General features: G+C 35.1%; 1 protein-coding gene across 2 annotated transcripts in view; it reads right to left on the reverse strand.

Annotated features, from left to right (window-relative positions):
- The window catches only part of LOC126974520 (adenomatous polyposis coli protein-like), a 78,109-nt gene extending 59,869 nt beyond the window's left edge, over positions 1–18,240 (reverse strand). Inside the window, exons 1-3 of one of the 2 annotated variants that reach the window (XM_050822030.1) lie at positions 18,135–18,240; positions 17,168–17,242; positions 16,477–16,529 (exon numbers count right to left, since the gene is read on the reverse strand). Coding sequence is in view for 1 of the 2 variants with exons in the window: in XM_050822029.1 (XP_050677986.1) it covers positions 6,943–6,948 (6 nt within the window). In the remaining variant the exon portion in view is untranslated. Of the gene's footprint in view, positions 1–6,942; positions 7,140–16,476; positions 16,530–17,167; positions 17,243–18,134 lie in introns of those variants that run through there. The other variant, XM_050822029.1, reaches the window with a different exon arrangement.
- Positions 18,241–19,056: the final 816 nt, after the last annotated feature.

Raw genomic sequence — 19,056 nt, forward strand, 5'->3', positions numbered from 1 at the left:
GGGCGCATGTTGTGACCATTCGATAACATAGAGCGGGATATAATTTCATCATTATATCAAAGCTATATTTTAGTCTACTCGTATACGGTTGCCAGCGAAACAAGATCTTAACGTTTGATTTGCGTTTATGGCACAGGAATTACGTAATAAGATGACGGGAACTAATTGCTATACTTTATATATCTTTCCACCACTCGCTTTCATTCTTTATCAATTAACAACAAAATTAAAAAAAGTCCCTCGCCAATTGACAATAGATTTTTAAGGATGCTTTTTAACAATACAAGTAACAATATATATGTAAATTCTCAAGGCCGGTAAAATTACTTGAAAAATATCGGACAAAGTATGGGAAAGTGTTTGCGCAAAAAATTACGAATAACTTAATATCGCGCCAACCCATTAAACCAAGTTAGGTTTGTATAGAGTGGCAATGAGTTTCTTGCTACTTCTTCTCATTAGCTCAACCCTTTACGAAGTAGAGGTAGATTCAATAAGAAAAATATTATATTTTTTTTGACATTCATAAGTGTCATTTCCGTGACCTACGTGAATAAGCTGATTTTGATTCTTTATTTATATTGCATACATAGTTATAGGTTTGATGTGCTTGAGTCGCACGCGCGTGCGGAGACCTGAGGAGGCGAGAGGCGAGGGTGGGGCCGCGGCGGGAGGACACCGATTCCAAAAATAACAATAATCGTAACTAGAATTAGATTCATTAATTAGATTATATAAAAATATGCAAATATTTTTATACGTTTTAGTGCATTTTATTAATATATATTGTTTTCGATTAGTGTCTTTGAAGTCTCAAATTTAAACGAGACAGAAGATACTAATAAGTATAAAAACGCAACGGTCAGCTTTGGCAAGCACACGAATAAAGAACATTTAATATTTTCTTATCAGGTGTGATTGAAATTTAAATTACCTTTTTTCAAACAGCAAATAACTTCGAGTGCGTTGGTCAGTCATCTCCTTTCACAAATATGCGTGTTATGCGTCGGACCCATTTATCAGAAACCGATTAGAATAACCAGAGCGTGCATCGCGGATCTAGGGTTGTCAAAAATAATTAAAACGAAGCTATATATGCTTAATTTTTGACAAAATTTCACAAATATGTATTGGATTTATTTTTACTTAACTAGTGACTCTATACTAATAAAATAAACACAATATTGATCAGAATACTATTCATCATACATATTGTAATCCATGAAATCCAATCTTTGTTATAATCATAATATGACAATTGTATGTGTTTCTGAAAGTATCTATTAAATTAAACTAAAAACTTCTGTCACGTTAAATATATAATATCTCTTATTGCAAATTGCACTTAATTACTTCGTTTAAAAAATATATTTAAAATTCAACGACAGTCACCCAGGTTATTTTCAAATTTATTACATATTTTGCATCTTTTAGAGAATTTCGAAGATAATAATTTATAATGATAAAATATACAAGTACATTAAATATATATTACTAGCTTTTATAGTTACTTTGGGCAGCATTTTTTATTTTATTTTTAATATACTCACTTTGCAAATAATACAAAAGAAACGACTGTGGTTAATACATTTTTATAGGCTAGCAACTATAAAACTTTTATCCCCCTTTTTCACCTCCAGATAGGTCTAAATTTAAAAACGCTAGAACAAATATTTATTAATTTGTTATCAAGTTCCTAAATACAAATTTGTTGTCTTCGATAATGACAAAATCTCATACAAACTTCCACCCCCCATTTCAACCCCGCCAAGCTTTTATCTCTGTAATAAATTTCATCTAAATTAGTTGCGATTTAGGCGTGAAAGCGTAACAAACAAACTTACATTGACATTTATAATATTAGAAGGGATACTATATCTCTATAGAGTCAAACTTTAAATATTTCAGTGTTGACAGCCCTACGCGTGAGAAAGCACACAAAGTACACACATAACGTAAACAACTGTTATAGTTTATGTGCCGAGCCGCGCACTGCGACAATTATGAGCAATGGAGAGGACAAAGGCTCGTCTCACGAACAATCAAGTGAAAGCAATGGCAATAAGTGATCTCTGTACTAATAATGAGTCATCTGGAGGGCTTACCGACGTTCTTTTATGTCAATCGACGAGCAAGCTGTAGGTACATTTACTATTTTTAGGGTTCCGTAACTAAGGTTTTAAGGTTCCGAAACTATAAGAACTATACTGTTGAAACTTGGTAAATAGATATATTCTGTGAACCGCATTAAGATTTTCACACAAAAATAGAAAAAAACAAAATTTTTTTTTTCATCAAACCCATATGTGTGGGTACTTCAAATAATACTGAGGTTTCAAATACCATTTTTCTCCAAACTGAATAGTCAATCGCCGAGGCGAACTGAATGTACATTTACTATTTTCCGTAGCTTGATAGCGAAAAACAGAACCCTTATAGATACGTCTGTCTGTCCGTCCGAATGTCACAACCACTTCTTTTCCGAAACTATAAGAACTATGCTGTTGAAACTTATTAACTAGATATATTCTGTGAGCCGCATTAAGATTTGCACACAAAAATAAAAAGTAACAATAAATTTTGGGGGTTCCCCATACTCAGAACTGAAACTTTCTTCATCAAACCCATACGTGTGTGTACCCATCTATGGATAGGTCTTCAAAAAATTATACTGAGGTTTCTAATATCCTTTTTTTTAATCTAAATAATTTGCGCGAGATACTTTCAAGTGGTCCTATGTGTCCCCCCGCCTGGTACTTCTAAAATAAGAGAATGAAAAAACTAAAAAATATATGATACAAACTTCCACCAAAAATTGGTTTGAACGAGATCTAGTAAGTAGCTTTTTTGTAATACGCCATAAATCGTTACAACGAACTACAAGAATACATTTTATAATACGTTACTTGCTGCTACGGAACCCTTCATAGGCGAGTCCGGCTCGCCCTTGGCCGCTTTTTAATTAGCAAAGAGTAATTTATCTTTCGTGCAGCTACTACTTGTTTCAACTTACAAGAACAACAGATAAACAACAGATAAAATAATGTTTGAGAACTTTAAATTTTATGTTTTTGCGATTATATTTTTTTTAATAATAGTACGAGCAAATGGGCATAGTGGCTCATCCGTTAGAACGAGCATGGTCTTATAGACGCTTAATCGGTCTTCAAGGTAAGAGCTAATAACATCTTCACGTTAAATAATTTAGTACTTATAAATACGTACATATTATATAACAGGCTCCGGCACGTAGTAGGTTCGTTGAATGCACAAACATTAGAAATAGGATTTCATTGGCGAAGACGCGGGGAGATATATCCGCAGATCGCAACCAGTGGATAAGTAGATCCGTTATTCCAGAAGGCGTTTGTATACGTTATCCACGATCAAGTCTATTATTGTCTCTCTTATGCACAATAATGAAGACAGCGGCATCATTACACCTGATCGTAAATCACGTTTACGTATTTTCTAGTACGGGCATGTGTTCACCGAGCAAATTTTCACGCGGCTAGGTTTGCGTATTAGTTTTTCATTTACGTCATATTATCGTGGTGGTGAATTCTAGTCCCGAGAAAGTCATCAACTAGCCAAGGCGATCTTAATATCTTAATTTCGGAAAGGGCTCCAACGATTTTAATGAAATTTAGTATACAGGTAGTTTCGGGAGCGATAAATCGAGGTTTCAATTTTAAAAAATATAGTTTTGTTTCAATGAGAAACAGCTACAATAACATTAGAATACAAAGGTAAATTTCGCTACTATATACTATAATAGCTCAGATGGGACATTGGGTGATCCGGAAAGCAGAAGACCCCGGTTCGAATCCAGATGTCCGATTAGTTTTTTTTTGTTCAAGTTTTGTACATACTTAAAAATCTGAGCAAAGCTCAGTCGTCCGGGTATTTATAACGTTAAACAACTTGTAGGGAGGGCGTTTCCTAGCAGTTCATATAAAGTTAAATAGTCAATGAATTACCTACTTTTAGGGGAGCCCGGAGGATGGTTCGGGGTCACTACATAATTATCTAAGCACGTCGGCAAAATCGGCGAGCAGCTTTCAAGTTACCCAACTGGAACACGCAAGTTTTGGTCGTTGTCGAAAGCTGCTCTTGGTAACTTTAGCCAGCTTGTCGCCACTGCACATCAGTAATAACACTCTGGTCCATAAGGAAAAAGAGGAATTCATCTTCTGTGCACTCTTTTTTCCTCCAACTCGACTGTTGACGACGAAGGCAAAATACCGCCGACCGTCCCGCGGTGTCAGAGCTCTGTTAGGGCTCAAGTACAATTCAGACAGAAATTGTTCGGCGAGCTCTGTTTTCCTTGGTCGTCAAGAAGTGCGGCCCGGATGGAATTTCTCCCATCGGAACGTGTGCCTTTGAGCAGAGGCTTTTGCCATGGTCGGTCGGCAGGCGATCCTGATCTTCTGGTATATCTTAACACATAGATTGGCGGCAGCTATCGAAAGCAAGGGAGAAGGCCTGGCAGTTAGCTTGGATAAAGCGAAAGCCTTTGATCGTGTATGGCACAAGGCGCTTTTCTCAAAATTCCATCATTTGGGTTTCCCGAGAGTTTATGCATGTGGACCATCAGCTTCCTCACTGAGCTGGCCTAGCTACAATTACTAAATAAGCCAGGGCGCGTATATATATAATATACAGGGCCCCCCCAAAAATTAATAAAAACTTCCGAAATTATTTTTTTATTTCAGAAATAACAAAAGTTGGCAAAATATGTAAAAAAATTGGAAAAAGTGACAGATAGATAGTTATAATAAAAAAACATTTCTTTTAATTGTATGCAAACATTTTTTTTCTTTTCTGAGAAATCCTTAGAAAAAATTTACCCTTCAAAAACGGCCCCCAAACAAATTTTTATATGGGGCCCCGCAAAGGCACGCTACGCCATTGAAATAAGCCCATGTCCTACGGTCGTTGGTGTAAAGTAGACGAGTTGACGTAGACGAACACTTTTAAACTGATAAAGGGTCACGTCACTCACACGCTTGTCTCCGTGTGTGTGTAACACGTGTAAGACTTGTTGTAAAAACCAGTTTAAACTGGTGCTCGAACGACATCATTCTCCATCTTCAATGCATTAAATCTCCAATGTAATGCGATTGTAGAAGTATGTTAAGGTGTGAAGTGGTTTAGTAAGAAGGCCAGCACCTCTTGTAAATCATCCATATTCATTTTGGGGTTCCGTAAACAACGGAAACTCAATTATTATTAAAACTCTAATTACCACGCCCTACAGTCTGTGTGGGTCGACAGACTGAATACCATAAAACTCAATAATCAGACATCTTTCTTAATTCTGGCAGAATTTGGCGAGGCAACATCTCCTGAGGATGCCTCGTATACGTGTCGAATTGATTGAAGACGAATCTTATAGGAAATTACACTCAAGAAGGCTCACAACATTTGAATAATTATGGATTTCCGCAAAATAACGCCTAATTCATTAAATTTACAAATAAAATTAATAAAAAAATATCAACTTTCAGAAAATTATTTAAAAAGTATTCATATACTAATGATTTAAGATTTAATAAGCCAATAATATTGGCGGAATTAACACATAACCTTAAATCATTTGTATAATTATTAAGGATTCCCGCAAAGTAACGCCTAATTCAATAAATTTTTTTTTATCCATATACTGTTATATTATGTATTATGTTTTTTATCCATGAACTCGTACACGAAGACGTCTCGTCTTCGTGTACGAGTTCAGCCCGCACTTTATAAGATTGAGGTATTTTGATCAAATAATATAGTACCCGTGGGAGGCTTCTTTGCACAGTATGCCTGCTAGATGTCCACAGCGGCGTCTGTTTAAAGCAGTCAGGCTGAGCGCGTACATATTCCTTAATTATGAATGAAGAAAACTTACCAGAAAATAACTAATCTTTGAAAGTATAATATAAGTATATTAATAAAATTGATGTGTCTCTCTTTCTGTTTTTACTGTTCATCTCCAAAACGTCTGAGCCGATTGGCACCAGCAACACAATGGCAGATGGCTCATATGGGAAGGACTAAGGGGCTACTTAAGAGTCAAGGAACTCTTAAGGATTTTTATCGATAATTTCAAGTAGCCTATCGGCCAATATATTAATACGCAATCCTAATAATATGACGAATTGAGCTTATTATAACCCATTTCCTGCCTTTGGTATTTCAATAACCATCTATCGAATGTTTTGATCTCTTTTCAATCCATCTAAGGGACGACACATTCTTATTATAATCTTACATGAACTTGGTTTAACATAAATGATGCAAATAAGCCTTTTTTTATTCTTATATAGGAAATTAAGATTGACATATTATATAAAATTACAGATTTGGTTTGGATTAACAGATGATAAAAATATTTATTCTAACAGCCCTTTCAGTATTTGATCCACCATATAAAACTATCTATAATTCAAATTATCTGTACACAGAAAACACTTATATGTCACATTCAAACAAAATAAACTAAAAAAAATAGTACGTCATTCATAGATTGTTTGGACAAAGAGATCAAAAACATGTACCATTGATCAGTCATTAAAATGCCGAAAACAGGTAAGAAATGGCGAATATATTAATCTGGGACTTTATTTTGTAATTTAGCTACCATGTCTACACCCACTCTTTCTTGTAAATTACGTCTGTGATTACATTACGCTTGAACAGATTAGGTACAGAACATAAACTTTAACTGAAATAGAATCATTTTCCTTGTTCCCTGTAAATAGGCAACGCGAAATATAACATGAGGAAAACTGGCTTTTGTTATCAAAGCATCGCAAGTCACTCTGTAAGCCCACACAGTGCAAATATTCGGCAAACACCACCTGACAGATATAGCTCAAGTAAGCATCGCCAAACCCCTGCCTACAAGCCACTCATCTATATCCAATACATAAAATAAAATCGAAATTATACCTTCATCAACACCCGACAAACTGTAAATACTAAGCGACGGGAGACTAAGCTAATTCGTATTGATAAAGGAAGCTTCGCGAATTTTGGCAAACACTGTATCACAATACACTGACTTTAACTGGTTCCAGCCGGTTTTTACTGGAGCTAAAACTGTGATATATAACCATAGTAATCCGACAGCTTTCCTTCAAAATGAAGGAAAGAGTGGATTTGTTTCCTTTACGTGTGTTATCGACTTTTCCGGGCAAGCGCTCCGACCGGGTCGGTGAGGCGACTGCTAGGATCGAAGGCAACCCTGGGGAGGTTGCTGCGTATAACAACACACTGAGCAAGCTAATGTAAACCTTATGCCACGGCAATATAGTTGAGTTTTCCATAACATTAATTACGCAATTACTAAACGGCGGCGAAAGGTTGTAAGAATGAAAATAACCAATTAAATTTCAACCTTAGATCCCGAGCATAGGAACTATAATAAATTGTTTTGTACAATTGAAAGTAATGAAGGGATGAGGTTATGTCTAATGTACTCGTTAGGGGTGTGAGCGACAGAGGGCGTTGTTTTACAAAGCGGTTTGTTACGAAACCATTTCAAATGGCGACAAATTGCCGACTATTATTAAATACTACTATAGAAATGTATTTGAATAATACTGCGGCCCAAAAATTTCAAGTCAGACTTGATTTTTACCTAGCGTTAATTATATCAATTCAATATTTATGTAATCTTAAAAACTTACTACCAATTATCATCACAAAAAGAAAAGATATAGATTAGCTAATCAGCTGGTGAGAGAGCTTGGCCATTGTTTCCCAAATTCGTTTTCTTCATCTCTAGATCTTCTTCTTCTCTCTCTTCACAATTCGGCGAAACCGATCCGGTAATACAGACTTTATACTAAAGTACCTTATGGAATAGCCCAACGGGAGACAGATACACTACTGCTTAGCGTCACCATGATCTTTTACAAAAAAAGTTACAGGAGCGCGGTGGCCTTTAAGAGTGTAGTCTTCAGTTAGGGTGCTCATGTCATATCTAACTGGAGATATCCACTCGAGGAAGATCATTTCATGTTTTTTTTATGACAGTAAGGAACAAGACGAGCAGGACGTTCAGCTGATGGTAATTGATACGCCCTGCCCATTACAATGAAGTGCCGCTCAGGATTCTTGAAAAATCCAAATATTCTGAATGGCACTTCAATAATTGCGTTCGTCACCTTGAGACATAAGATGTTGTCTCATTAGCTCAGTAATTTCACTAGCTATGGCGCCCTTCAGATCGAAATACAGTAATGCTAATACATTACTGCTTCACGGCAGAAATAAGCGCCGTTGTGGTAGCCATAATCGAGTTTTGATGAAGTTCCTTTGTAATTGGACAACCACACATCTAGATGGTGTGCAGTTTGGTGAGAATGTGTTGGTAATACTAATTATTATTATCAAATACTAAGGCTAAGCGTATCCTGAGAAGCAGACATGCGTCTGTAGTCTGTGTCTCGTAGCGCCGGCATAGATTTCTGAGCGAAGCGTGCATGTTTTTACCGCAAATTCAACTTTGTATACTGGTGTTTTCCAACTAATTCTTAATTTTGTTGCAATGACAGTTAATTTAATTGAATTAGTGCGTTGTGCACCTTGTTTGTATGATACTAATCATCCAGAATATTAATAAAGTGCATTAAAAGAGTTTTAATGGGTAAATATTGCCGAGAATATAAAAAAAAATCTATGCATGTTGAAAAAAAACCTAGGAACGACCCCTTAGCTTGCTCAGAAACTGCTCTTTATGTATTCAAATATTTTTTTAAACGATAACGCAAAAACATACGCTCGTGGCCTATGTCTGCCTCTCCTGCCCTGCCCTGCTAATCAGCGACACAGCATACGCCTAATGGCATTGTGGAAAATAATATATTGTATCTTTTGGAAACTGTTTTAACAAACTGAATGAAAATTAAGTTTAAATTATATTTAAATTAAGGTTAAGGTGATTACATACAGCCTGCTTCAAAATTATAATTTTAGTGATAAAATGTATATATTTTAACAAATTATTGTGAATTATAAATAATTCGATAATAATAAATGTTTTTCGTCTCAATTGGGGCACAAGTATTTATTACAAAAATGTAAATTGATTTTCAGCCGGCATAAAACCGCATTGTAGTTACAAAAAAAGTTAAGTACTTACTTAACTTTAGGGATAATTCTTTTACGCACTAGTGTGTAACATTGTTATGCACGTGTGTGTTATAGTCCGCATTAAGGGTCCTAAAGAACTTTGTAATAAGGCTCACTTTACGAGCAAGTGTGTTCAAAATAAAATCATGACAGTGTTCTTTTTGTATCTATGTAATTGATATATTATTATGAAGCATAGTCTCATATATAGGTACTTGTGTACCTTGTGTAAAGAATGTTTTCCAGGGTATGGAAGTATAATTGTCAAAAATATCTACATGATTTGTGTTTTAGAAACGATTACAAATAATCTTATAATGTAAATCAGTTGGCAGCCCTATTTAATAGCACGTGTGGCAGCCCTAGCGGGAGTACACTTAGTACGGGCGCCAGCCCTGCTCGGCCAGACGGCACGTGGGCGGAGAGAGCGGAGCGCGCTGCAATCGATAGCGCTATGCAGTGGGGCCCGTCGCTCGACGCTTCCTACCCGCCTTATTGACAATGCACAATCTTTCAGCAAGGTCACGGGCGTTTGATAGGCTTGATAACAACTATACGAATATTAGTAAATATAAAAATATTTTGACTAGAAGTTATCACAAGGCTTTAAGATATATCATACTAGAAGGCTACAGTTTTCATTTAATTTTCGAGTACTGGAGACGAATTTAGATCCTCCTGAAAAATAATATGAGAGTTGTGTGATTTTCTTATATTTTAACCCACTTGAAAAAAGCCGGAGGTTATCAATTAGCGGTTATGTATATTTTTATGTTTCTTACCCCAGAACAGATTTGATGATTTAACCTAAATGTAGTTGAGGGAACTTCGCAAAAAGCATTCAAATAAAGCATTTACATAATCTAATATATAAAATACTCGTGTCATGGTGTTAAACTTTGAACTCCTCCGAAACGGCGTGACCGATTCTCATGAAATTTTCAGTGCATATTGGGTAGGTCTGATAATCGGACAACGTCTATTTTTCATCCCCCTAAATGTTAATGGTGGTCCACACGATATTTTTTTTGACATTTTTTTTAATTTGTTTGATTATGAGTCAGCATTAAAAAATACATACAACTTCAAATTTTCACCCATCTACGATCAACAGTTACTATTGTATCGCGATTTCAATATCGGCAATACAACGTTTGCTGGGTCAGCTAGTATGTATGTATATGCTATATTATAGCTACGGTAAGTGTCATGGAAAAGACTGGTTATAAAACGTGATGTAACTGTGTAATGTCTCCAAACGTCGCGCATGACTCATGTGTTGTCATCAATTCAAATCGCATTTCCTTCGAGGAAGCCACTGTTGCGGAATATTAATTGGAAATTAAAGAAACCGGAAGATGGATTTGCGAAATCGAGCTATTACTGATTCTTACAGATTACTTCAATTATACCTAGTTCAAACAATTTATGACTTTATTCACTTGTATCCTTTGAAAACGGTCGATTTAAATTTTGAAAGATGTAAGTATTTGTTGCTTTTTGGAAATTCCCCTCAAGTAATAATAATAAAGCCTTTTTATTTCATATCCTTAATATATGTGGTTGGAGGCTCCTTTGCACAGGATTCCGGCTAGATTATGGATACCACAACGGCGCTTATTTCTGCCGTGAAGCAGTAATGAAGTTACTGGGCAAATGAGACTTAACATCTTATATCTCAAGATGACGAGCGCAGTCGTAGTGCCGCTCAGAACTTTTGAGTTTTTCAAGAAGGGCGTATCAATTACCAGTTATCAGTTAAACGTCCTTCTGGTCTCGCCTCTTATTTTCATTAAAAAAAACTCCCGCGGTCTTCTTTTTGCATACTTTTAATTAAAGTATTTCTTATTTAATGTTTGTAGATTGTGACGCTATTGATATAAATTATCATAATCTAACCCAGGCAGTCTGATCGCTTAGATAATCTGGTATTCAGTATTAAAATATACAGCATATCACATTATTTATAGATAATGTATGGGACGTACATCGGCTGGGTCTTTTCAACAATTTACCCTTAAAACTTTGTGTGTAATATGGAGCCTACTAGGATAGTAGAAGTAATTTCTTGTCATTAAACTTCTATGAAGCTATTTTATATCCACGAAGGTATTAAAAGTCAACATTCTCGACTCCCGAGCGATATTACGTCAATACGATAAAAGATCGCGTCGTAAATTGGGATATAAATTCAGTACGATGTTCCACAAGGTCGAGGTTATTAATCATTTTAGGAAAGGAATAACATCAGCGACTTTATACAAAGTTTTTCACGAGTATTTTCGCTTCTACAATATTAGGTTGCTTATGGGACGTTGGGTAATGGTTGTCACTACAACCGTTATGTGACCAACTGTAGGTTTAGTGGTTAGTCAGTAGTTTACTAGTGATAATATGAGATTACAGTAGTAGTGATTCATGTTATATATGTTACTAGCTGCCCCGACAGTCGTTGTTCTGTAGATAATAAAAAAACAGTTTTATAGGAATTTGCCAATAATATTTTAAAACATCAAGAATTATTCCGTAAAAAATGCTCCCTGTTATAGTGAAATTGTTTCACAGCGGAACTGTCAAACCGTGCGAACTCTAAATTCTCTCATAGAAAATATGTCCATACAAAACAATTATTGAAAATAAAAATAATTATGGGTCCCAGATCGAAATAAACACTATCCTATCTCTCAAGTTGTTCCAAACTGCACTCCATGAAGTAATCCCCATTAAAATCCGTTCATTAGTTTAGGAGTCCATCGCGGACAAACAACGTGTCACGTAATTTATATATATTATAAAAAGATATAAGCCTATAGTGTAGTGAGAAGGAAACCCACATTTCCCGGACAAAAGACGAAGAACTCATCCACAACAGTCCACAAATTCTTCAACCAGCCGTCATTGAACCGGATCTACCAGCACGAATTAGGACATTGAGGGTTCCGTATTGATCTAGCATACCTATACCCTATTGAGGTAGAAGTTTGGCGAGGGGTAAACTCGTTACCTATATCCCTCGACAAACTTATACTTCGCTCTGAAGTTGACACGGGCATTCTGACACCCTATTTTCTGTAACTGAGCAACAGACAACTATTCGCAGCAACATCGGCGTAAACTAAGAGTTTGTAATAATATTTTAGACGAACCCAATAGTCTATCGAACAATGGGGTTTTCGCTGGAAATATTTTTTTCTATATTCTGGCTGTGTATTATTTTATTCGAGTATTATCTGCGTGAATGGAATGTATAATAATAAATTGCAATGCGCCTATGGTGTACGGTTCACAACTATAACTTCCGATTAACATAGCCCTTTTCGACCTATTAAACTCTGGCGGCCTTACAAATAAACTTGGTTTAAAGTTATAGCAAAATGTTGAATACCTATATCGCTGACAATACTGTCAATACAATGATAATACTGAAGTTTTCCTAACGTCAGGCAGCCTTGGAAATTAACGCGGGAAGCGATATACGTCCGAATAAACCAATCATAAGCAAAATGTCTATTTGTAAACATTTTGCATATTCATAGTTTATTCGCAGGTATAACTTTAATCCAAGTTCATTTGTAAGGCCGTGCGTATTTTATAGAATTTATTTAATTTTTTATAGGATCAAGAGAACATCCGAGCGTACGGTTCATCAAGTGAGACGTGATCACCGCCGGTCATGCCTTCTTGCATCACCAGAGGAAACAGGAGCTTCACCAGAGGGATCACAGGAGCATCACCAGAGGGATCACAGGAGCGTGGCCATCGGAAAAGAAAGCGATGCGCAACAGATTAGTAAACTCGTGAATTTTATGGGCTAAAGAAATTTTATTTAAAGAGACACAGTGGTGCCTTTTAGTTAGTTAGCCGGTTAGTGAGACACAGAGACATCATGGTGTTAAACATTGAACTCCTCCGAAACGGCTTGACCGATTCTCATGAAATTTTGAGTGCATATTATGTAGATCTGAGAATCGGACAACATCTATATTTCATCCCCCAAAATGTTAAGAGTGGTCCACTCAAATTTTAAATTTGTTTTATTATGAGTCAGCATTAAAAAATACATACAACTTCAAATTTTCACCCAGCTACGATCAACAGTTACTTTTGTATCGCGATTTTAATATCGGCAATACAAAGTTTGCTGGGTCGGTTAGTTAGGCAACATACGCATAAACCACGTGACTCCAGGGTTTATACACTACAGTTTAGAGTTGATTAAGTGAACTATCACCTATATATACATAGCACCGCTACACTCCCGGAAAATCCAGAACATTGAGCGCATCCGTACTACCTTTTTTCCAATTAGATTTTAAGTAAATTTATTGAAGTAGACGTTACTTTGCGGAAATCCATAATTATACAAATGATTTCAGTATTCTTTAGTTTTTCTTTCAAAATCTGGCACCAGATTTAGGCGAGACAACACGTCCTGAGGATGGCTGGTGTAGAGGCGAAACACGTGTCGAATTGTTTAAAGACGAGTATTGGCGGAATTAACACTAAAGAAAACTCAAATCATTTGTACAATTAGATTTTTCCCAATTGGAAAAATGAATAGGAATTCCTTAGGTGTGCAGCGTTACATAGCTAATAACGCGCTCGGAGAGTTCAATTCAGGGGCGTAGCTACCGCCGTATCTACCATATCAATTATACGGGGCCCCCGACGTGCGTAAGCAAAAATGAATAAAAACTTTTGCTGTTTGCCAAAAAAAAAAAAATAAGGAGAGTGTATATAAAAATTTTAATTGTTTGAAAAAGTGACAGATACTGTGAATAAATATTTCTTTTAATTTTATGCAAACATTTTTTTTTCTTTTGTGAGAAGTCTTTACCCTTCATAAGTATGTTTTACCAAGTAAATTTTATACGGGGAAAAACATTTACAACATTTTTAGTATGAGATGCATTCAGAGACGCGAATATGAGGAAGAAATGTGTGCCACCGTTCTTCGTATGATAGCGGTCTTCATTAGCGATTACTGATGTACCGATGGAGAAATTAAAGGTACATAGGTCTATTTTAACACTATTTATTATGTGCAGATTGTGCCGCTTATCATCTGGGGAGACATCTCCTCGTTCGTTAAGAATGTACGTCTGGATAGCGGGTATCAATACATCGATACAGCTGTGCCTCACAATAAGGTCGAGAGTGCTCTTTCTTACGACTAACTTCACAAAAATTAAGTTTAGTTGTGATGTGTAGCCTAGAACTAGATACATACAAAATATTATCAAATCATTCTAGAAGGTACAGATTTGCACGTTTCAACAAACACCATTAATCGTATTGACCGTACGATGAGCTGCTTTTATTGTTGAAGAGGCCTGTTAGAGAGTTCCTTTACCGGCTAGAGTATGGGTACCACAACGGCGCCTATTTCTGCCGTGAAGCAGTTATGTGTAAGCATTACTGTGTTTCGGTCTAAAGGGCGCCGTAGCTAGTGAAATTACCAATGCAGATATTATATTTATAATCTTGTTCTTAATCTTAATCTAGTTCTTGATTTAAAAGAGTGGCAATGAGTTTCTTGCTACTTCTTCTCATTAGCTCAACCCTTTAGAAAGTAGCGGTAGATTCAATAAGAAAAAATATTTTTTGACATACATAAGTGTCAGTTCCGTGACCTACATGAATAAAGGGATTTTGATTTGATTTATTATTTACGTGTTTTATGATGACATTATGCAACAGTGTCCTATTAATAGTAATGGAATAGAAACCCTGCCGAGTGCAGTAGACAATTAGGGATCCCTAGTAGCCACGTGACGTGTGCTACCCCAGGGGTGCCCCCTCTTAATAATAGAAATGTCATTCAGTATTGTGTAGCTAACTCAAAGGGAGAAATGATTTAAGTAATGTCAATGTCTTTTAATTTTTCAAACTATTCTATTAATATTTTCATATCATTACCAGTGGAGGCTCCTTTCACATTATACCGGCTAGATTATGGGTACCACAACGGCACCTATTTCTGCCGTGAAGCAGTAATGTGTAAGCATTATAGTGTTTCGGTCTGAAGGGCGCCGTAGCTAGTGAAATTCGGTTTAAAGAACTTTAATTTCTCATTAAGACTGAGAGAGAACATAAAATCAGTGAGTGAGAGGCGAATTTGCTCATTGCTGCTTTCCGGTTTTTTAAGGCGGTGGTCCAAGTTACAAGATATAGTTTATTGTTATTATGATAAGATGTTTTAATTCATTGCTTTGTAAATGATATAGCAGCCTTTTTTTGCAGATGTTGAGCGAAGTCGCTCCTCTAACAGTTTTCGGAAGTTTATTGTATAGCTGTGCTCCTGCAAATGTTATATTATTTTTACCATAGTTGGTTCTAATACTAGATAATACAAGGTGTCTTGCGCGACATAATACATATACAAATATGTACACAATACCAACAATGGTATTGTGTTTTGTTTTACTTAAACTTTTAAATTACTGGGCAAATGAGACTGAACATCTTATGTCTCAAGGTGACGAGCGCAAGAGTAGTGCCGCTCAGAAATTTTGGGTTTTTCAAGATTCCTGAGGTCCAGGATTTTTAGATCCATTAACTTGTACATTATAATCACTACATATTATAAAACAAATCCCTCCGCCCCGTCTGTCTCTCTGTTCGCGATAAACTCATAAATTACTGCACCGATTTTCATGTTGTTTTGACCAATGGATAGCGTGGTTCTTGCGGAATTTGAATATATAGTTTGTTAAGTTTTTATATACATATTTTATACAAAACGTCAAACTCACGGGCATTTGGTGTTGATCAGTCCTGATTGATTTTAGCTTAACTGCAATCTAAGTAGAAGACAGAAGTGTACTCGTATATATAAGTAATATCTGGACGACAGAGCTTTGCTCGGATTTTTAAGAATGTACAAAACTTGAACAAAAAAGAACTAATAGGACATCTGAATTCGAACCGGTTTCTTCTGCTTTCCGGATCATCCAATGTCCCATCGGAGCTATTACAGTCTTGTAAATAGTGGCGAAATTTACCTTTATATTCTAATGTTATTGTAGCTGTTTCTTATTAAAACACGGATAAAACTACATTTTTTTAAATTGAAACCTAGCTAGATCGATTAATCGCCCCCGAAAGCCCCTGTATACTAAATTTTACGAAAATAGTTGGAGCAGTTTCCGAGATTCAGATTATATACAAGAATTAAAGATATTAGATTATTAAGCTAGTTCAGTAGTTATATTTTGCATTAAACTTATACCACACAAGGAATAAACATGTTTAATTATTAAACCATTGTACATCATGATGTTGTATACAATATAGAAAATGATACAATACTTAAACTATACACAAAATTTTCTTAATATTACTTACCAAATATTTATTATCCTGTGCTTATCCATTAGAGTTGTAAATGTGCCCTGTACCTACAAAAACATTTTTCATATATTAAATTTGTTAAACAAGTATCTATCCATGTAATATTCTAATAATCTACAAACTAAGGGACCAAATGCTTCACTACGGCTCAGTATAGTATATATTAGCTTCGCTTATGTGTATCTATATATTACTAGCTTACAACTAGTTAATTACTTTAGTGTGTGTGACAAGCTATGCCTTACACTAGCAATTTGTTCGTGTTGTTGACATTTTCACAGCGGTGGTCACAGTCATCTAGATTCTAGGCATATAAATGATCTAAGATTAAGTCAAATAGATCAGTTATTATGGAGATTGATTAAACAAATATTTTGGTTTGTAGGTACATAAAAACTACATCTAGTGTTGACATTCTAATATGAAAGACCAACAAACCTACACTAATTTTATTAATAACCTTAATTTTTAGATTCAAGTTTCAATAAATAAGTAATCTCCTGACTTAGCTTACAAATCCCTCTAGGCCAGAAATTCTTATGTGTTGGAGATATTTTACCAGTTTTACCTACTACTTCCACACAAAGATGTCTCACAAAGCTCTTACAGAAACTTGCCTTCTAGTTCATTGTCTATACATATATAAAGTTATAGATATTATTTTATAATATAAAAATGAACTTACCTCTTCTTAATAAAGTGGGAGGGGGCCCCGACAGAGGTGGACTCAGGAAGTCTCACCATTGTCATCTGCCCCCGCCTGTAAAGAGAATTAAAAATTGAACTATTATTATGTTCAACTGACATTAAATCATAAATATAATTTACACAATGATGTTCTATTCACATGGACATATCAGAAGTGTGCCTAGAGACAATGTAAGCACACTTTTCTCCTTAGTTGTGTGTCGACTGTCACTGTATGAATCAAATCTGAACTGAATAAATGTTTTACATTGCTGCTTATTGACCAAACATATTTTAAAGAACTGGAGTAAATGTGGCAATGTATAGATATAGCAGTCGAAGATTATTATGGTGTAATTTGTCGCATGTTACATTTCGGCTTTGTGTTTATACAATGTGCATTGTCTTTATATGAATAGAGTGTAATTGGATTTACACAATAAATATAAGCTATAATGATGTAGGTAAGTAATACAGTGTGGCAAATCTCTTGATAAAGCAATAACATTAAATTTTCACAAATCAACTACCTATGTAAACAACCATACATATTTTTAGTCATATGTTCTTACTGAAAGTAATGAGTAATACATCTCAATTGATAACGATTTTGCAAACTGAATAATAACCCACATATTTTGTGTAAGATCTATGAGGTTTAATAATGAGTTAAGTATATTTATACATATATATATATATGTGCTTTGTAGGTTTAAGTTGAGTAAGTATAGTTTCAATAGGTCAATCCTGTAAAAAACCATCAAGCTTGCATGCATCTCTTCCAATTTTCTATAATGTCTATTGTGCATTATCCTTTGAAGTGTATTCAAAAATCATATCATGTTAAAATAAGTAGGATTGAAAGTCAACACCAATATCGAGGTTGAAAATGGAAAAATGCCGCAAATCTTGTAAGTGTTCTATTTAGCATGAAACTATTGTAATAATTGAAAATGAATGGTTACCATTTTAAATGTTTTAAAAATTAACTAAATAATTACACTTAAAACGAAGTTAATATTTTCACACCGTAAACATATCACTAGACATGAAACCGCAACAACGATGAACAAATCAAATTGACCGATAATTTTAAACTTTTTAATAACTTCATTTACAGCCCTGGACTAAAGCTTTTTGACTTTTGTATTAAAATGATATTTGTATATCCAATAAAGATATAATTTTTAATATATTAGATATTTAATAAATTCGCTACTAGGGAGGGTTTCAATAACATTTAATTTAAACTCATAATTTATTAGTGTTTATTATTGAGTTTATTATTTCTGAAGGTGTGTACTTATCACACTTCTAATAATAATATATTGACTTTTAACTACGTACCCACGTATACATTTATATTATATACAATCGGGGTCTGCATAGAAAACCAATGGCAAAAAAATCATTTTCTTATTTCCTTACATAATATTCCATATGAAGAACGTATAGAATACCTAGTTCTGATAAACCACGATCCCTTCTTATAGGGTTTACCCAAAATTTACAAGGATACATAAAATAGAAATACTCCTCACTCAGTACTTTTTACATTGGTGTTCCGAACCCTAAAAACACTTAAACTGGAACTGAAGAGCCTAGAATCCAAGGAGTGATAAGGAAAGCTCATTATCTTTGTGCGATTTATTATAGTTTATGATAGCAGCATGAAAATTATCACGTACTAACATGTTCGAAAATTAGAGGAATTAATTAAACTCTTTGATTCCCGGTTAATTTTAGTAACCCTTTGGGTAAATAATATATACTACAGTGATGGAAAACTGAAACCAAACATGTAACACATTTGGAATCTTCTAAAACTTGGCGTTACTTCCTCGATCGTTCTAATTCGGAGGTCAGGACTTCTTGAATTCCAAATAT

Source organism: Leptidea sinapis, chromosome 32 (assembly GCF_905404315.1).
Source record: "Leptidea sinapis chromosome 32, ilLepSina1.1, whole genome shotgun sequence".
Classification (NCBI taxonomy): Eukaryota; Metazoa; Arthropoda; class Insecta; order Lepidoptera; family Pieridae; genus Leptidea; species Leptidea sinapis.